This window comes from Barbus barbus (assembly GCF_936440315.1).
Source record: "Barbus barbus genome assembly, chromosome: 49".
NCBI classification, from domain to species: Eukaryota; Metazoa; Chordata; class Actinopteri; order Cypriniformes; family Cyprinidae; genus Barbus; species Barbus barbus.
In genome coordinates this window covers 15,276,243-15,298,140 of record NC_136727.1, presented here as the reverse complement: position 1 = coordinate 15,298,140, position 21,898 = coordinate 15,276,243, and the positions used below count along the sequence as shown (strand labels likewise).

The 21,898-nt window shown below is 37.4% G+C and overlaps 1 protein-coding gene across 1 annotated transcript; it reads right to left on the bottom strand.

Moving 5' to 3' along the window:
- Nucleotides 1-2,091: 2,091 nt before the first annotated feature.
- LOC306867353 (interphotoreceptor matrix proteoglycan 2-like) lies at nucleotides 2,092-21,609 on the bottom strand. The gene is made up of 15 exons (XM_079412960.1): nucleotides 20,535-21,609; nucleotides 20,242-20,403; nucleotides 20,048-20,106; nucleotides 19,916-19,936; nucleotides 18,271-18,524; nucleotides 17,815-17,873; nucleotides 15,895-16,162; nucleotides 14,017-15,818; nucleotides 13,316-13,535; nucleotides 11,600-11,810; nucleotides 11,339-11,527; nucleotides 8,185-8,386; nucleotides 6,083-6,162; nucleotides 3,156-3,215; nucleotides 2,092-3,033 (listed from the first exon to the last, which is right to left on the bottom strand). The coding sequence occupies exons 1-14, from the start codon at nucleotides 21,450-21,452 to the stop codon at nucleotides 3,179-3,181; spliced, it is 4,482 nt and encodes a 1,493-aa protein (XP_079269086.1). The 5' UTR covers nucleotides 21,453-21,609; the 3' UTR covers nucleotides 2,092-3,033; nucleotides 3,156-3,178.
- Between the last annotated feature and the right edge of the window lie 289 nt (nucleotides 21,610-21,898).

The window sequence follows — 21,898 nt, the reverse complement described above, 5'->3', positions numbered from 1 at the left end:
AAATTACTTAACAAAGGCTAATTAAAACTTGGAACCTTCATTGCAAATAAAATTAGTTCTAATCCAACTTGTGAAGCATTTTGTTCACAGCTGAAGTTACTTGTATAAGTAATCTCTGGTGTGTACAAAGTTACAACCCAAATTACTTAAATGTTGGGACGTTTTTTAAGTTTTAATAAAATGAAAACTAAAAGAATTTCAAATCACATGACCCAATATTTTATTCACAATAGAACATAGATAACATAACAAATGTTTAAACTGATACATTTTTACAATTTTATGCACAAAATGAGCTCATTTCAAATTTGATGCCTGCTACAGGTCTCAAAATTAGTTGGGACGGGGGCATGTTTACCATGGTGTAGCATCTCCTCTTCTTTTCAAAACCTGGTGTTGGAATTTGGTCCCATTCTTGCCTGATTTAAGTTTCCAGCTGCTGAAGAGATTGTTGTCTTCTTTGACTCATTTTCCGTTTAACAATGCGCCAAATGTTCTCTATAGGTATAAGATCTGGACTGCAGGCAGGCCAATTCAGCACCCGGACTCTTCTACTATGAAGCCATGTTGTTGTAATAGCCGCAGTATGTGGTTTTGCATTGTCCTGCTGAAATACACAAGGCTTTCCCTGAAATAGATGTCCTCTGGAGGGGAGCATATGTCGCGCTAAAACCGCTCTGTCATTCATAGTGCCTTCCAAAACATGTAAGCTGCCCATACTGTATGCAATTATGCACCCCCATACCATCAGAGATGCTGGTTTTTGAACTGAACGCTGATTACACGCTGGAAGGTCTCCCTCCTCTTTAGCCCGGAGGACATGGCATCAGTGATTTCCAACAAGAATGACAAATTTGGACTCGCCTGACCATAGAACACTTTTCCACTTTGAAACAGTCCATTTTAAATGAGCCTTGGCCCACAGGACACGACGCCGCTTCTGGACCATGTTCACATATGGCTTCCTTTTTGTATGATAGAGCTTTAGTTGGCATCTGCAGAGTGCACGGTGTATTGTGTTTTCCTGGGCCCATTTAGTAATGTCAATGACAGAATCATGCCGATGAGTGATGCAGTGTCGTCTGAGGGCCTCCAACAAACGCACAGAGATTACGCACAGAGATTTCTCCAGTTTCTCTGAATCTTTTGACGATGTTATGCACTGTAGATGATTAGATTTGCAAAGCCTTTGCAATTTGACGTTGAGGAACGTTGTTTTTAAAGTATTCCACAATCTTTTTACGCACTCTTTCACAGATTGGAGAGCCTCTGCCCATCTTTACTTCTGAGAGACTCTGCCTCTCTAAGACATCCCTTTTATAGCTAATTTTATGTTACAGACCTGATGTCTTATTAACTTAATTAGTTGCTAGATGTTCTCCCAGCTGAATCTTTTAAAAAATGTATTGCTTTTTCAGCCCTTTGTTGCTCCCATGCCAACTTTTCTGTCAGGACCATTATTGTCAATGATAGACACTTAGCATGCAGTTTGGTTTGGCAGTATGGTTCTGTTCTGCGCAAAAACTCCCTGCCCATCCATGCAGCCTGTCATGAATGAGCAGGGAGAGCAGCAAAAATAATAACCCCCGAAAGGTTAACAGAACAGAACCAAGCAGATATCATTAATGTACTTAAATACTTTTAGTGTAACACATAACTCAAGATTAGGGAGTCTGATTCAACAGGAATGTCAGAAGCCAAGTCTTGACTGTGGCGAAAGGAGGAGTTGGGGATGGAGGAGGGTAATTTGCTCCCGAGCAAGCAAGCTGCTGAATAATACTGAATAGCGCATATGTAGGAATACCGTGATAGGTGTCGTATTCCTATAGGTAGATGTGATCAGCTGAGAATCAGCTGATGCAAGCTTGACTCATGTGACCTGCCAGAACGCTAACGCTTAATTTTTGAGATCTGTTGCAGGTATCAAATTTGAAATGAGTTAATTTAGTAGATAAAAGTGTAAAATGTATCCGTTTAAACATTTTTTATGTTCTCTATGTTTTATTGTGAATAAAATATTGGCTCATGTGATTTGAAAGTCTTTTAGTTTTCATTTTATAAAAAAATAAAAATGAAAACGTCCCAACATCTCCAGAATTTAGGTTGTATTTATTGATTATTAATTTATTGACAAATTATAAATTAAACAATAAATCACAACATTGTGCACTATTCTTTATTCGTAAAATAGAACTTGTGCCGTGACCACCATGAAAATCATTGTGGAAATCGATAATATTAAAAATATACATAAATAGTACAATCCGTTGTGATATTGGACAGTAACATTTAGATTATATAAGTTTAATACACGTGTGTGTGTGTGTGTGTGTGTGTGGCAAGTGTTTTACAAAAGTAGAAAAATGAACAGCAGGATAGTCACTAAACACAAAACACATTACTAAAAGAAATATTGCAAAGTTAAAATCCGTTTTGTATAATGAAAATTCTTAGCTGTTTTCGCCAAAAAAAAAAAAAAAAGCCATGAGGGCCAAATGTTAAAGTTGCAAATATAAATATGGAACTACTTTTCTCGGTATTTATTAAAATAGTATAACTATTGCAAAACATTCTCTCTTCAGTCAGTCCATTTTAGGACACAAGAAATTATGTCCCATGTCGCAAATAAAAAGAAGAGTAACAATCAAAGTGAAGGCACTGACAAATGAAAAACCATGAGAAAGAAACACAGGTTTTCCATTAAAAAAGAGAGGAACCAACATGAAGCCCAGACATATAGTTGCGTTATCTTGTGTGGTAAGATGATACAGATGTGTGTCAATAATAAGTGTTTATGTATATGGCCTTGACAATGCAGCAATAAATCAGCCCATCAGTAAAAACAGTAAACAATCACAAGTACATTGTTTTTCTACATTAGATCACAATCTGTCAGTCCATCATTGTGATGGTTGCACACTCATCCATAAATGATTAAAATCAAAAGTCCATTTACATCTTCACAAACTATCTCCATGCAAAGTCCACCATGGCAGAAGAGGACCTCTTCTTGCATAAAAAAAAGGCAAGTGTCTGTTGAGCAAAAGATGAGCAGAATTTAATTTAGCATGTCTAGGTAATCTATTGGTGCAGACTACATTTATTATATCACAAATGTTTTTATATAAGGCTGTGAAAAAAAAAAGAAGAAGTACCTTGGGTTTAGCGGTTTGCAAGTCTAATTGGAAGAGCTCTCTCGTCTAGCGTCAAGTGCCCTATAATAAAGACATACAACATAAAAAGTACACAGATGAACACAAACCAACAAAACTTCACTCATTACAATGACAGCCTTTCCTGCTTGAGGAAAGCAGTCTGTTTTAATGTGACACTGAATCAAATAAGGACATCAGTTATTTCTGTCTTGATTGACGGCTTGAATTGAACTGTAAACTGAAACTTTTCTGTCAGGATTGAGTCTAAGAACCAAAGAATGTTCTTGGTTTGCTTTAAGACATGTAATAATAATAATAATAATAATTAATTACATTTATATAGTGCTTTTCTGCTTTTCTAAGCACTCAAAGCGCTCTACATTGTGAGGGGTGGTGTCTCCTCGTCCACCACCAGTGTGCAGCATCCACCTGGATGATGCGACGGCAGCCATAGTGCGCCAGAACGCCCACCACACACCAGCTTACTGGTGGAGAGGAGACAGAGTGATGAAGCCAATCAGTGTAAGGGGATGATTAGGACGCCATGATGGTCAGAGACCAATGGGGAAATTTGGCCAGGATGCCGAGGTCACACCTCTACTCTTTTCGAAAGACATCCTAGGATTTTTAATGACCACAGAGAGTCAGGACCTCGGTTTAACGTCTCATCCGAAAGACGGTGCTTTTTGACAGTATAGTGTCCCCGTCACTATACTGGGGCGTTAGGACCCACACAGACCGCAGGGTGAGCACCCCCTGCTGGCCACACTAACACCTCTTCCAACAGCAACCTAGTTTTTCCCAGGAGGTCTCCCATCCAGGTACTGACCAGGCTCAACCCTGCTTAGCTTCAGTGGGCAACCGGTCTTGGGCTGCAGGGTGATATGGCTGTGGATGTATTATGTGATCTATTTTACATTTATATATGCGTATTGCGTATACTTGTGTTTTCATGTGTTAGTCTCGATCAAGCTCTGTTCCAAAATCTAGTAAGCTGCCTTGTTATCTACAGCCTAAATAAAAGGCATACTAAGTAAATGGAACCTACTAAGGGCAAATTCTAATGTTCTTAAAGTCAGGTGTCAACATGTTGCTAGGCTAACAAAATTTTCTTTTTTTGTCCTGTGGATTTTTTTTTTTTTTGAGCTTGTTACTACCATATAATTTGTCAAAAGGAACTCAGCAGATTTAGGTTCCTTACCAACTGGAGTAGCCCTCGCATCAGGAGGTTGCCTACAAAGTCTTAAAATGCTTCCTATGTAGGCAGCTCACTGTTTTGGAACACATCCTGAGTGTGTGTGGCCTGGCTCCAAACTCTAGTGAATGATCTGCCCTGTGCTCGCAGCTGGTATGACAGTTAACCATTACTCAGCCCCAGCGTTCATTTTTCAGTCTGGTACTCTCCACCTGTCTGGAACTCTATACGGCACCTGGCACAGGTAGAACACCCATGAACGGGCCTGCTGTCTGGATTTGTCTTGCCATGCTATTGTAGCACAGAACATTGAGCTCTTTTGAAGACGTATTAACTACCACTGCACAAAGAGTTCAATTCATATCCAGAAATGGACTGTCTCGAAAAGACATTCTTCATGATACAAAAGAAACAAATCTGTGCTCTTCAACGGCATTAAAATAATTTTTCAATTTAGTATTACATATTGCTTTTGGATGTAAGCAGTGGCACCAATGTATAAAACTGCCTTAATACGTTTTAACAGTCAATGATCATTTTTGTCACTTTACAGCGCTTTGTGTCACATATTTTGCCAGTGCTGCAATTTAAAATCTTGGCAATCTTTTTGACGTGATGTGGCATTTTGAAACGTTCAGTTTCAGAGTTTAGTTTCAAAATGGCTACAAAACAAATCAGTGTAATTTTCAAGCAATCTTTTAGGTGTGTTTGATCAGGGACGGATGCACAGACGAAGATAGATGGACGGATGGACAGACAAAGATGGATGGATGGATGGACAGACAAAGATAGATAGATAGATAGATAGATAGATAGATAGATAGATAGATAGATAGATAGATAGATAGATAGATAGATAGATAGATAGATAGATAGATAGATAGATAAAAATAAAAAGTGCTTTTCTTTCATCATACTTGTGTTTGGCCTCCTATAAGCCTCGTAAATGAATAAACCAGGCTGAAGTATTACTGAAAGAGGTTGTCTGGCATGTAGAAGCAAATTACCTATTTCTAAAATAAACAATGACATAAAATAAATGCATATAATATTAATCTTTGTTGCTATTTTTGCTTGCTTGCCAATGGTTTCCCCTCCAGCACTGGCATGTGTGCCTAAGGTCGCCGACCCCTGTTCTATAGAATTTATTGATTTACGTTTATGTGCAGCTGAGGTCATGCTTTACAGAAGGACAAGGGAAGTTCGCTTTCCAGTAAGTGATGCATTTAGTGGTTTTGCAGTCTGTTATTTGGCTCAGGCCTCTTACTGGCTGCCACAGTGCATGTTAAAGAAAAGTGCTGGGTTCAAAACAAGTTAAGCTCTATCCGCAGCATCTGTGATATGCAGTCGATTACCACGTAAAGTAATTCTGACTCGCCCGTCAGTTTTTAAACAAGAACGGTGTTTATAGTACCACACTTACAATGAGTCTATGTGGTAAAACATTCCAGAGGGACCTGGGGCTCGTATTGTTGTTAAAACGGAAATCGTCCACACAGAAACGTGTTATTGAAAACGTAAATTGTTTATCCTGTGCAAATGTCTTGCCCTATAGACTTCATTGTACATGCACAACTGTAAATGTATGTTTCGCTTATTTTTGCAACTGAAGGACGAGCCAAAATTATTTTCCATGGTCATCGACAATTTTTACAGATGCTGTCCATTGAGTTTAGGTTATATGCAAACCAGAACATTTTGATGGTGTGTCAGGTCTATTATCATCACTTACACTTGGTGTTGTCGGACAAAATTTGCAAACTGGCGGTCCTTGGCATACAGCTCGATAATTCGAATACGGTCCTGGATTTCCTGTTGTGAGAGAAGGAAGGTGAAAGAGGGAGAAGAAGACAGTTATATAACAAGAGAAAGTGACCTCTTTGCCCTAGCCCTCATTTGACTTCTAGACGTCTAGACCAACTCTAGCACTTTAAACTAAGAGCAAAGGTGAGACAGAATCTTATGAAGGATTTCCTCAATTACAGACAGTTTTATGTCAGATGAGTTGATTTTTATTTAAAGCAAAATATTTATTCAAACATAGAAAGACAAATAGTCAGATAGATAGATAGATAGATAGATAGATAGATAGATAGATAGATAGATAGATAGATAGATAGATAGATAGATAGATAGATAGATAGATAGATAGATAGATTAACTTTGCATTACATGTTTAATGGTTTGAAGAAATAAGTGAATAAAAGACATTTAGCCTCTTAAACTCTTTAGTGCATTCAGTTCTGTAACATAAGAAATATGATTTATCTTCCCATCAAGTATTGTTTTCCAAAGAGGACATGCTTAACAATTCTCCATAGTTCAGAGTTGCCAGAATATTCTCCATTGTGAGCATATATCAGTCAAGCAGACTATGACAGTTTCATTGCTACAGGGAACAGTGCTTTAGTTGAAGGACATGGAGTGTTTTTAGGAAAGTTTTTGAAGAATATTCTATGCAAACATGTGGCACAGTGAACACTATTAAAACACTAAGTAATGCTGCAGAGCACTTGCATAAACACACACAGCTGTACAGATCTACAGACAATGTGTAATGAGCACCTGTTTATTTGTGTAATTATCAGCACACTCTCATGGCATTTCGGAACTATTTTATGATTTTTATGTTAATTATTATGTTAATTTTATTCATACTTTTTCATACAATCTACTTATGCCTCATTTGATGGTAAGGTTTAGGGGTGAACCTTCATGATTTGTTTTTTAAATCATACGTTTGCGTATAAATAACATACAAATTCATACTAAAGCGCCATTTTGTAAATTGTTACGTTTTCTAATAAATTCTGTTCAAAATCAGTTTAGTTTACTGCACTTTTATTGGCTTAGTTTTGGGAATTTTATTTAATTTGTATTATCTTATTTTTCTACTTACTCCCCATTTGATGGTTAGGTCTAGGGGTGGACATTTTTGCTTAACGTTTTATAAAAACTTTAAATTTTCGCAACAAATAACACAAAGTGTGAATTCATATGGAATTAAACCTCGTAAAATAGTTATGTTTTCTAACGAATTCAGTTTATAATCAGTTTAGTTTATTGCACTTTTATTGGCATAGTTTTACTTTTTTTTTTTTTTGCGTTAATCTCATTCATACATCTTTGTACTTCTACTTTTGCCCCAGTTTGATGGTTAGGTTTAAGGGTGGACCCTGATCTTACTTTTTCTAAAAAATTACATTGTAACGTATGAATTCATGCAAAATCATCACCTCATGAAGTAGTCACAGTTTATTATCAATTCAATTCATAATCAATTTAATGCATTGCGCTTTTATTAGCTTCGTTTTGACATAACATTTGCCGCATTGCTGTGACTCGCATGATTTTCGAAAGTTAACTTTGTATATAACAAAGATGTATTTTCAATAATTTGTCAACTGTTGTCAATTTGTCACTTTACTTTATTTTTATAGAATCTATACAGAATCATATTCTATTTTTATTCTCATATTCTATTTTTATCTCATATCTATTTTTATTTTATTCTATTTTATTTTATTACTAGTTATTCCATATATGTTTACTGTACTTATTTTCTATTTGTATTTTTGTAAACTTGAGGTTTTCTTAATTTTGTTGGACAATTTGTTGGACAGTCGTACAATACATTTCACTACATGTCGTACTATGTATGTATATTATGTGACAAATAAAATTTGAATTTGAATTTGAACTGAACTATCAACAAGCAAGTACAATATACCACATGAAGTTAGCGTACTTCCATCCCACAAAACCTTTTTCATGTTGAAATAAATATGATACCTTTTTAGGTCTATTAAACACATCACGCAGACACATCATTACCTCTTTTGTAAGTTCACTGTTCTCATAAATATGTCGTATTTCCTCGCTGCTGAAGTCCGTGGAGATCTCAGCACTCCCAGTGCTATACGCAGTGGCATCTGGGTAACGGCGGTAGTACTGATTATAACCTGTAGTTCCTTCACTTTCAAACATGGGATTGTACTTGGTGGCTCTTTCTAGAGATGGCACGTTCTCTGAATATCTGTAGAAAAATGTCAGGAAATAACAGTCAGATTATGGACAGTAACATCAACACATCAGAAAAAAATTAGCCTTGGTGCTTATTTGGGAAACACAGGTTCGAATCTCTTCCAAAAAAAGAATATCAAACCAAAAAATGGGTTGTATCTGGGTTCAAACATGCCCTTGGCATGAGTTCGTAAAAGTAGCAGCTCGTCCCTCCTATTTATATCTGCCCAAGGGTCAGATAGTGGAGCCACGGAAAAAGTGAGTGGATTATCTCTGGCCGAGTGAGAGCGGCTCAATGTTCTGCCATCCTGGCATTCATTCCCCTATAACCTGTTGATCAGGATCACTGATAGATCCCCTGCAGAGACGTTACGTCATCTTACGTCTGCCAGGATTTCCCTGTTTGCCCTGGTGCTAGTGAAGCAAACAGGTTTGAAGGTCACAGCACACTGAGTCCGTAATTTTTGCACGTTAAAAAATAAATACGACCTCACGTTATGTCAATCACATTTGCACACTGCCTCCGAAACTTTCGTCCGTCCAAAAAATTTGAATCAGCTTCGATTTTCTGCGTTTTCACATCCGTAGCATGCATTTTGATAGGAAAGGATGGGGTATACGAAAAATCAGAAAAACGCATGCGAAAATGTTGTACTCAGTGTGCAATGACCTTAAGTCTGCCGTGTATGTTTACAGACAAAGTTTAGATGCAAAATAAATGAAGTATTTTTGTATTTATTTAAATGTAATTTAAAGTAACATTTCCCCCCGGTTTCACAGACAAGGCTTAAGACTAAAATGTAAATCTGAGCTGTTTCAACCGAAATAAACTTGCACTGACTGATCTTAAAACATGTCAGTGCCTTTGTTTTGTCTTAAGATGCACACCAGTAATGCTTTTTTCTAAGGCATATTTATAAAAATTACTTAAATGTCCTAATTGAACTTTATGGCTTAATCCTGGTTTAGTCTAAGAACTGTCTGTGAAACCGGGCCTTCAAGTATTAGAGCTACACTGTCCTCCAAAAGTTTGGAAACGCCCTAGAAAAGTGGGGTTTTGGACAATATTGACATGAATCCTTTTTAATTTGCGATAATTTTGCACTGATAAGGTACAACACAAACTACGAAAACATTTTATTACATAAACAGTTTATACATAGAAAAAACTAAAATGTTCGATTCATCAAAATATCCATCATTAGCAGCTATTACAGCTCGGCATAATCTGAGCATCCGAACTGTCAGTTTATTCAAACATTGACTTTGAATTTGCAATCAATTGTTGAAGCTACAGTATTAAGGTGTGCTGACACAAAAATCTTTTAAAAACCTGGGCCAAGTTTAAACCAGCAACCAGGCATCACAGCTTGCAAAGGGGCTTGTCTGACTTTGACATGTATATATTGCCATTATTATGTTTTATTGCTGGTCTTCAATGATAATGTCAAGTTTCTTTAATGTATTTGCACCAAAAAATGATAAGGATTTATGCTGATATCGTCCAAAACCACACTTTGCCAGGGGTGTTTCCAAACTTTTGGAGGGCAGTGTAACTTGACTTGTCTGAGTTTTTGCAGCTGAATGGTCTCATGATCATTTTTAGTGCATGTATGAAGTAAGATCTAATATTTACATGATCCATTAATATTTGACCATCACAATATGTTTCGTCTTTAAAATAAATTGAAATTTGTCACAGTTGTCTAATACATTGTGGATTAATGCTGCGTTCAAGTACTCCTGGGACGTTCGTAATTGTTACAAGTTGTAATTATGACATTAGGTGCGTTCAAATCACTTTTGTCGGGACAAAATGGCATTTTAACTGTTCTACAAATAAATTCAACGATTGTTTTACTCTACATCTACAAAATGATGAATAAAGAATGTGCATCATCGTGCTTTTGCTTTTTAGATGATGTAAACTGAATCATTACATATTCTATGCAAATTATACAATAATATTTTGTATATGTAATATAGTTTTATTGTACATTACAAAAAAAAGAAAAATAGTCATTTTATTAATTTCAACTAATTTACCGTCAAAACAGATGCTGCATATCTATACTCTTTGGCTGCATCGATTGCATCCGACACATTTTTCACTGACACGCCCCCAACTCGGAAACTCAGGGCTTAAAGAAAATATTGTGTTTCCCACTCGTAATAATGACTTTGTGGTGGCATTCATGTGTGTTCAACTCGTAAATACGATCCTATATGACTTGAATGCACCATAAGTGTCCAAGTACTTCTTGGGGACACTATGTTATCGGTATATAAAAAAAAATTGTCATCTGTGCTATCACTATGATCTATCAGATGATGTACTATGATGTATCAAAAATTTGTTCAAAATAAAAACTTAAGACTGGAACAACTTGTCCAAAAACGATAATTGATCCAACCTGCACATGCCTAAGAGCATTTGTTTCATAATGACCAAAGAGAACATATTGTGTGTTCCGGCTTATTCGTACAAGGTCATAAAAACAAAATACGCACGTTTGGGCCGTAAAATATTGCAGTGTGCTCAATATGTATGTTCCAGAACGCAGTGCTTTCAAACACAATCACAGTTGAGAATATTTGGTTCCTTTTCAACCAGGTGAGGAAACCAAAAGTCATTTAACAAGTTGAAATATGCAACATTATTTTTCTTTTGGGGCCTCAGAGGAAACTCAAATCACATTTCAGAGTACTTGTATTTACAGCATTCGTTCAAAACATTGACAGAATGCTTTAAAAAGGCCATTTAGGCTTCACATGTGCACCATAGCGGTCATTCAAATGAATTGAACCGATATGAATAATCCACTTTGTAGTCCACTAAGGAGTTCTGCTTGTTATGAAGTTTAAAGAAAGACATAAGCTTCTTAATTTCTTCCCAAAAATATGATCTTATGATTTCTTTGGAGCATGAAGAGTGTGTTTTTTATGCTGTAAGCACATTTTGTACCGTAAAGGGTCTTCTGAATCATCCGTGTCATACTGGTCTCGCAGAGTTCTGGCGAGGAAAAAGATCACGCCCGAAGCCACGAGGAGGAACCCAGCGACTGAGGCGATGGCGATGCCAACCACCAGTGGTTCTGACACATACTCTTCACAGTGTTCGCCTCGATACCACCAGTTTTCACCGACTCGACACCTAAAAACAAAGATGAGGTGATTTTCATTTTTGGCCGTGTTGTTGCTTTAGGAGATTACGTATAGTACACACCTGCAAATGGCACCCTTGCCAGGTATGATGTCACATTTCCCATCATTCTGACAGAAGTCTTCCTGTATGTCACAGATACTCTGACATGGCAGCCCATCCACGCTAAAATAGCCAGCGTTACAAACGCACTCTGCCTCGCCGGACCAGCGGTTGACTAAACACTGGGAGAACTCATTACACGCTTGGAACTTACATGCATCAGCCTGGTCACCTACCAGAAAGAAAAAGACCTTTTATAAATAAAGAAATAAAGAAATAAATAAATAAATAAATATATATATATATATATATATATATATATATACTCTCACAGCAAACATAAAATATAAAAATAAAAGCTAATAATATTAATAATAGTATATAAATATTTTAACAAATAAAAAAAGAAAAATGGAACCTTGTCAAGTTTTCAGGAATGTACCCTTATGTTTTTATTATTTTATTATATTTATTTAATTTTTTACAAATATCATGAATTGTTACTTAATAATGTCATTCATTAACACACATTTTACACCTTAAATGGTTTTCAAAGCAGTGGAGTATTTTCTTTCCCCGGATTTTCATTTTTAATGAGAGTTTTTTTCATTATGATACCAGGAACAACTGTAACTGCATTGTGTCAGAGAGCTGTATTCAAGTCATTGTCTATGTGGATTGAATTTTATACATTTCTGAAATAATAATCCAAACAAATATCCAAACAAAAACATCATGTCATCGATTTTTTTTTTATATAAAATTAAGATGGAATACAATGACGTTTAAAGTTTTGATGTCAGTTGATAAATGTGACTATTTTTGCATATGCTGCAATTGCTATATAAGTATTATTACAATTCATTACAAATGTGCCGTCAAAACAAAGATCAGAAAAAAATTCTGATTTCAAAGGCATCAGCAGTTGGTCATTAGTGATGTGTGTTTACAAAGGAGCTCAGAGAGAATTTACAAAGAGACACAAACAAATATGACTCACTTGCCTGACGCGTTGAGCTCTGCACGTCTCACTTGAATAAATCACCTCTAATCTGTCTGCAGTACAGAATCAATCTCTTATCACCCATCCTAACAAGACCTAATGTTTTAAGCCAGACTGGAATAAGCCTAACCTTGTGTCCTCTAAAATAGAAGAAGCCTGCTCAATATTGCTTAAAATGCCAGAGATGTACCATTTTGGAGGTGTGCCAACAAAATGCACAACACTTCTGATATTCTTGTCCCCAAGTTATATTTAAGATATTTTCACCCATTTTAATGCCTGTTCAATTACAATTGTTCAGTAGCCTTTTAGTACTGGTATCAATTGAATCATAGTCTGGCTCCTGTAACATATACTGTATGAGTCACAAAGCCTCCCTGTGTAGCACACAATAAAAATGCACTAAACAGCAAAAAAAACAAAACAATTGTTACTCCTCCATTTTGGCTTAAATATGACAAATGAAACATAAGTGGTGCAAAAACTTTGAAAGTATATAACAAATAGTCCAAAATCCCATTCGTTACTGGTGCTAGTAATTTTAGGATTTAAAACGACTTTGAATTGGCAGCAAATGAATAATATGGCAGGCATTCTGCCCTTTAAAGAATCAAATAATGTTTAGTGAATATTGTTGGCCATAGGCGGCGCCAAAAATTCACTTGTGTCTTCATATCAGGTAACCCCAATTTGTTTTCTGTGTTTTGTGTGTATATGTAAGTTCTTTGAGTTACCTGATTCAACATCCAATGAATACTTGTCTATTGCAAGATTCATAGTTTGGTAAGCAGTATTGCAAAAGTCCTCCAGGATAAGGTAAACTGCTGTTGTCACACCATGGGGAACTGGCTTGCCAAACTTCATCCTGCTGTTTACCACAATGCTGCCATTCCTGAAGTTCAAGATCTCTAAATTCTGGAAATTGCTGAGGTTGGACTGTAGATATGGTACAAGCTAGAAAAAAAGTTTTAAAGCATATTACAGTGAGCAGCAATACTGAACCACACATACCTATTTACGTTAATAGAAGATTCTAATTCCATCAATTATCTCATTAGTTAGTGTTCATAAAGACAGCTATGCTAATGGAGTTAGCGGATAGTAGGCAAAGCCCCTAACAAACTCTCCTACAACAACAACAACAAACATCAACAAACTGACATTATCCTGTGTGTAACCTTAGAATGTGCTTTATGGAATTGTTTACCCAAAAATAAAATTTTTGTCATCATTGAAGACTTCCTTGGAACCCAAAAGATTGAAGTGCAATTATCTCTAACATCCCTTTGGGTTCCTTAAGGTTATTACTGTCTAAGGACATGCTCAAAAAAAGTTGTCATTATTAACTCATGGCCTTTTTACTGATGTTTTGCTTTCCATATAGAAGAGCAAAGTAAGTGCCAAAGAATGTAAGAACCTAACAAATATATCTTACCAGTTCCAAAAATTGCTGCTCAAGAGCCTTGTATTCAGTAGAGCTCTTGTTGAACAGATCTTCAGAAAACATCATGTTGGTGACCCTGAGGCTGAAAAACACTATTAACGCCCTTCCAGGACTGGCTGGCAAGGCAATACTTGCCAAGTCAGGTCCAAGAGCAAATCCACTACCGTCGTCTTCGTCATGGCTTGGCCCATCAAATGGGAATATGTCAAATGAAACCTTAAAATCTGTTATGTTGGGGTTTACTGGAGCAGGAACTTTCATGGTTGCAGCATCAGAGTTCACTGGTTTGGCAGGTAGAATGGGGCCTGTGATATCAGGTCTTGACCCTACTGTGTGCTCCTGTACTGAGTCATCTGAAGTTATTTGTTTAGTAGGTTTGAATGTTGGCTGATAAAATGATGGTACAGTGGTGGAACTGAGGGTCTTCAAATGTTCTGAAACATCTGGAATGACAGACATTGTGGACTGAAATATTTTAGTTGAGTCTCCATCTTCAATAGTCTCTGATAAAACAGGTTCCTTTGCAACAGTTGCATTATAAGTGTGCATTACATCGGTTGAAGTCTCTGGAGTCATCTCTTGAAGAACCGAATGAGTAGATGGTTGGGTAGGTAGAGGTTCTGTGGTTGATTCTGATAAAGGTTCAGACTCATCTATTGATGAATGTGATATCCGAGTGAACGGAGAGTCCTTTTCAGGAGACAGGGTATGATCTACACTTGGCTCTTCAGTAGCTATTGTTGTTGGAGATGTCGTTGCGACCAAGATTTCATCCTCAGCTAAATCCTCCTCTGAGAGTTTAGTCGCTGGACTTTCTGTAGGCATAAGCTTGATGCCTTCCATCTCCTCATCTAGTATCTTGACTTCTTCATCTGAACCTTCTACCTCTGGCCATAAGAATGCAGGTAACTCTGTGAAACCTTTGGTTACAGGATGCTCAATAGCTTCTGAATAAGTAGTAGGACCTTCCACAGAAACCGTATCAATTTCTAGGATTACAGGTATTTGCGTGTTTGAAGGCATTTCATTTGACTTTGTTGTGGAGGTCAGTGTTTCCTGAATCTGCTTGTTTTCTGTTAAAGTAGTATGTTCATTCATAGCTACTGCTATGCTTGGTGGGATCACAGTGGGTGTAACAGGTCGTTCTGAATAGTCCTTATCAGCAGGTGAAATGACTGTATCAGGACTTTGTGATGCATCCACATCTTGGGTTTCTGCTGAAGTGTACACATGTAGCAAGGGCCGACTGGTCACATGTGTAACCATAGTGGTAGATTCATCTGGAAAATAGTCATCATATTGTTCAGGGGCTATTTGGGTCTGCATAGAAAGCTCGACAGTCAAAGTCTCCATTGTCCAAAAAACTGGAGCTTGATCAGTTGTTGTGTAGTGAGGATTAGTACGAATGTCTTGTGTCACAAGAACCCTGTCCAAGAATGGCTCATCGGGTGTCAGATCTTGGTGGGGAGGCTCAAGCTGTTCCTCTAAAGATTCCTGATCTTCCTGAGTTTGGTGTACCTCATCTTCCTTCAAGACTATTTCTGGTGTCCCTGACTCCCAAGGCCAAATGTCAGGACCTAGATGATCCCCAGAGAAACCTGAGCCTGAACCCAGGTCTATCAAGTCACTCTGAGTAGTCAACTCAACGTCAGGAGGTTCCACAGGAGAAACTGAGTTCTCTTCCAACTTGTGAAGTGATTCTGAAGGTAAGGCAACTTCAGATATCGTGCCTGTGGTAGGACTGACTGTAATTGCAGTCTGTAAGAATCCCTCCTCTTCGAGAATACCATCATCTGAAACAAGAACACAACATTTTAGAACCAAATTGCTGCCTTTAGGGGGAAATAATTAATGAGAGGTAAGACTCACTCTCTGTAGCAGGAGCAGGTGCACTGCTTGAGGTCTCAAATTTAGAGGTAAGCTCAAAGTCAAAGTTCTTCAAAGACACATCTGTGGGAGACAGAGTTGGACTTTCCTCAAAGATGATTACATCATTTGTGTCCTTATTCCGATCATCCATCCAGGGATCTATTGTGTGAATGTGGTCAAGGAAGTCATTATTTGTAATGAAGATGTCATTGTTGGATAATTCCTGCCTTGGAACATCTGGTGGCTTCTCAGAGGCAAGAACATTATCCTAGGATTTAATGATTGAACAGTCATGGTTAGTTACTATTGACTTAAATTATTTTCGAGAAATAATGCAAATATATTTGATGTAGGTCTACAGAAAGGTAGCTGACAAAAAGACCCGATCACTTTTCATACTGAGGCCTATGTGCACTGAATGTCCTAATGTTTCAGCTGTTAAAATTAAGTCCATCGTTTGACCATCAAAAAATAGAAAAAAAGTGGACAGAGTGAAAAAAAAGTACACTTATGGTGTTAGTGGAAGAAATTTTCCTCAAACTTCTCAGTGAATTACACTGGAAATACATCTTCTTTTTTTCCAGAGAAATGTCCGTGGAAAAATTGCATAGACATACTAAAAAAAAGCACACATGCACATGATCTTCACACCATCCTGAGGATCTGGTCCTAGTTGAGTTATTGACTAATGCATATTTGACCAGAAGACAGTCTTTAACTGTTCCATACACCAGAATTTAACCTTCATGCAGATTTCGAATATGTCATGTTGTATATATAAAAACTGGTTGTATATACATTCATGAGTTATTCACACCATTTGATTTTTTTGCAAGTAATGAGTGCGGTGCTACTGGAACTAGATCACCATCATTTGCACACACTGGCCTCATTTATGAAACATGAGCAGCACAAATTTCGGTGTAAATCATTCGTAAAACCATTCTTACGTAAACTGTCACTTTTAATTCAGTGCGACAATTTACATAAGAATGGTTTCACGAATAATTTAAACACAAATTAGTTATGCTCGTATTTCTTGAATTAGGTCCACTGACCATTTAATGCAGAACAAATGGCTAGACTGACTTTCCTAAAGAACTAGTTTTATGCACCCTACTAGTTAGGTTTATAATTTGCATCAACAGCTAGCTGATCATACAAACAAATATCCATCTTAAACAGGACAGTTCAGATAAAGCATCAACTTCTAATTAACTTTAAGTAACTAACATGTGTCTTTGGAGGCAAGCATACTATTACCTGAGAGAGAGAACGTGTTTCCAGATACAGACATGGACATAGCGCACCAGCCAAAACAAGAAAGTAAATCTACTTAATAAGGGTATTGAAAGAAGTGCCAGTTTTGTCAAATGTAAGAGGAAAAACCACAAGTAAATTCTAAGATTATTGCCATGTTTGGTATCCAATGTGTCTTTCTAATTAAACTACGGACTGTGAAGAAAGCTGCTCGGCCTCTGCAATAAATATATGTCATACTGAGATTAAAAACAGATTATTTTCAATATTTCATAGTGCCTCAGCTAAACAATTTTAATAAAATAGCATGCTTACTTGTGTCTAGAGAATCCTTGAGCTGGAAAATTGACTTGAATAGTTTTACAGACCTGCTGTATTATCCCATAATCTGTTTTAATGACATGCCATGAAAACCCATTTTATGTGCAAGGTAATCTTTCTTATCATGTAACAACAAAAACCTACATGTGATTGCCATTAGTGTGACTCATTTTTCATTTAACAGCTTTGGAAGGATTCACATTCACACTTGAGAGTAATTGCACTGCAATGAGGTGAAAAAACCCTGAATCCTAAACTGCAGCTCTGGATAGGGATTCTGGACTGGACAGTCGTGGTTACCCGTTTACTGGGTGGTCCTGCCAATGACCATTGACTCACCATCATGTCATTGGAGTCAAGCGGTCTGCTGGTTGGTTTGGAAGACTGCAGTGTCTCCACTGTGAAGCCAAAACAGAGACAAATCAGATCAAATTATATTTAAAATTGCTCAAGCACAGTTCATACCCATATTGGCGTCTCTTCAAGAGATTGACTCTGAGGGCTGCAAGATTAGTCTGCCAAAACCGGAGATAAGAACCATGTAGGCTCTTGCTTCTGTTAAAACTGCGTACAGCCAAGCAGCGTAAGAGGATATGCAGCATCCACCAATGTCAACATATGGCATTTCGGGTTCATTCAGCTACGGTTTGCAATTTACCACTGTGACAGAACACAAACTTGAACCTGAATGTTTATAAGAAACATCAGTAAGAAGCACTCAACTCAACACCCTGATGTCTTGGGTTCCCTATAATGGATCCACAATGTGTCTCTACATCTTAGACAATGTCTTACCATTTTCCAGCTGCAAAGAATCAGGGTCCACTTCCAGAGTGGTGTTTCTGATGAAATTCTCCTTGTTAAGGGCTTCGGTGATGTAGTTTCGGAAGTCGGTGATGGTGTAGACCACAGTAGGTAGCTCATCAGGATCTGTGAAGGAGTTCTCAACCATGTTGGAATGTAGGTTTATGTAATCCATGGTCTCATTACTTATTCCTGCACCATCGCCCTCAAGAACCACAGCGTAGTGTACCACCACAGCCAGGCCTCTGAGGAATGCAAAGAAAACAGTGACTGTTTGAGGTAAAAACAAAAAAACAAAACATACTATGCTTCGTCAAAGGCCTCATTGGCTGTAAACTTTCATCAAGCCTGGAGCTGTTATGTATGAAATGACCAGTACAGCAGGAGGTTTCCATGTTGGAGCCTGTGATCTGTTTTTGTCGGTTTGTCATATTTGATCATATTCTACAACTTTGTTTACATAATTCCTATGCCCAGTGGTAAATTAAAGTGAAATAAATTCAGAGAAGAACAGCTACACTAAATGGCCTAAGGTGGCTTGGTGGTTTTATTTGGATTAAGGTCTAGTTGTTCTACTAGCACCACCAAGGTGGTCTGGTTGGTCTCCTAGCTTGGTTAAGCTGGTTTAACTCATCAGCCACCTGATGTCCCAGTCTAACCAGCTGAAAAGTGATGGTTAACTCTCTAAAACCTCTCTAAAACTATTGAAACAGACCAGCTTAACCAACACGGACAGGCTAAGAGACACTGGTTTAAGCTGTTTTCAGTTTTTAGTAGCTAGCAACCAAATATGTCACAGAATATTCAGCAGCCAGCTGTTGATTACTAGGGGAAATAAAAAGAAAGCTGACCTAGATTTTTTTTATGAGAGTTAGAAAACCTAGTGCATTTACGACCAGATCAATTTTCTCTCCTATGACAGATAAAACCTCCACAAGGATTTTTCTTTGGCACACCAGAAATGCAAATTAGTTTTAAATGGCTTTAAGTGAGAACATCTCTGTTCTCAGGTGGTTTAAGGGGCCTCATAAAGCTCACAATATGCAGTTATCCATTGTGTGGGTTATCTGAGGCCTCGCTGATAAAGCACAGGAAACACTGCCATGCTACATTGCCTTGAGAGCAGAGAACATTAAGCATTCAGTCTCATCATGCTTGGCAACTGGTTATGCATTTAGCACAGCGACTTATCACATTTAAGGTGGTGATTGGCAAGACAAAGTAGCCCACTGGTACACACACACATAAGATGTCACACCTAAATGACCATCCTTTCAGTCAATTGATTTTGCAAGGCTAATGAGGCAGCAAGTACATGACCTTACCAAGAAAACAGTGTGAAAGCGATTTCAGAGCAACACTCTATAAAACACTACATATGGTGGGTGGAAAATTCAGGCACATGAATTTCTCATTAGATGTTTTGGAGGAGATATGGGTCACGCAGCTATGTGATATGGCAGGGTGGGGAGATGGATTTATCAGGCCTGGGTGAAGCATTGCAGAAATATTAGTAGCGATAGCCCAAATTACATTAATATCTGTTTTCTTAATTTTGAGGTGTGATTAACTGTGATTTATAAAAGCAATGCATTTAGATTCTGAGCTTGAGCTAAATAAGAGTTAGAATACTTACCCTTCAATGTCCTTCTGTGGTCTGGAATATTTTATTGAGAAAAAAATTATGATATTCAGAAATCAACATATATTATTTTGCTATTATTTTTATCTGTATGCATAATCATATAAATTACCATAAAAATCATACCTGAACTCAAGGATGGATATTTTCTTGAAACCTGGGAGCCTTTTAAAAACTTCCTCAATCTTCAAAAAAAAAAAGTACATATGCTATAAATGTACTATATATATATATATATATATATATATATATATATATTTAATTCCCCACACACTGTTGTCACTTGTCACCAAATACATAAATGTATAGATCCTGCTTACCTTATCAATGAACAGTTCGGATAGATGTTGATAGTAGTAACTTGATGGATCTCTCAGAGCATCATCATAACTTTCACCTCTTATCTTAATACTCAGCTCCACAATATGGTCACCGACAGGACGTACTGGTCGGACCATAATGTCATCAATTTCATTTCCAATCTATATATATGAAAAAAAAATAAGAAGAACTCAAAATCACAGAGTTAAAAATATACAGTATACACAAGTGTACTTTTACAGTTAACTAAAATGTCTTAAATAATTGTCTATTATAAATTTGATGTGCTTACCATGCTGTTTTCATCTAAAATATCATTAGAAATGTCCTGTGGCAAGTTTTGTAATGTGGTAGAGAAAGTCTTTTGAATAGTAGATGTCAAGTCATTTAGTACAACCGTCATATCCTCGACTTTCAAGATAGGAGTTGGGATATCATCTTCTGCAGGTTCCGGTTGGACCACATGTATGTCAGGTGTTTTAGGTACTGTCTCAGGCACCTCTGAAAGTTCAGATATTGACAAAGGTGTCTGAGATATGACCTCTGGTGTCTTCAAGATAGATCCACTTGTCTCTACTTCGGTTGCTTGAGATATGACATGAGTTGTTTCTGTCATGACATCAGCTTCTGTAATGGCCTTAGGTGTCTCCATTGCAACTCCAGATGTCTCAGATAAGGAGTCTCCTCTGGTCTCATGCATATCTGTGACTTCATGTGTGATTTCCACCGCAACTTTAGGTGTGTCCTGTTGAATTTTCGATGGCACTGTAACTTCACGTATGTCCTCATTTATGGTAGTTGTCAGTATATCTTTTTCCAACTTAGTAACAGTAGGATCTGGCACTGTGCCTTCAACTTTGAAAAGTGTTTCCTCACCACCTTCAACCTTTTTAGTTGTGTCTTCTACCTTATCTTCCATGCCTTCGGTTACAAACTCTACAATGTCAGTTTCAGGGATACCAATGTCAAAAGAAGTATCAGGTGTGGCTTTGGATGTGATTCCAGTTGTGGTCTGACTTGTGGTCTTAGTAGAAGTTTCTGTAGTACTTTTCTCAGATGATTGTTCTAAGATGACAGCTTCCGTTACATCACCCAATTCAGCAGTATCTTCACTTGTTCCTCCAACAAAATCTTCAAGCATGTTTTCAAGAACATCATCTGTGGTAATGTCAAATTCAACCACAGCAACTTCTGTTGGCTCTGTTGTCATCTCACCAGGTTTTGCAATGGCAGTTACGTCCTTATCAACATGTTTGTATTTCTCAGTAAACACAGTAGCTTCGGTAGCTTCTGTAGTTTCCTGTGTCAATCTAGGTGTCTCACCAGCTTTCACCTCAAAAACTTCTGGGGTCTCAGTTATAATGTCTTCTTCCTTACCTAAATGATCCTCTTCAGCATCAGATGAGTCATCTATAGGCTCATCTGTTTCCTTTGACAATTCATGAGTACTCTCTGTGATGGTACCTGGTAGTTCTTCATCTGTTGTTACCTCTGGTGTAGGTTTAGTGTAGGGTGCCTCTTCCTCCTCATCTTTGTCAAGTAATGTAACAATTGCAATGTCTTCAGCTCCACCCTCTGTTGATACTCCCTCAGATGATGTATTTGCAGGTATAGTGGGTGACAGAATTTCTGGCTTTGTGGTCACATGTGGGATTT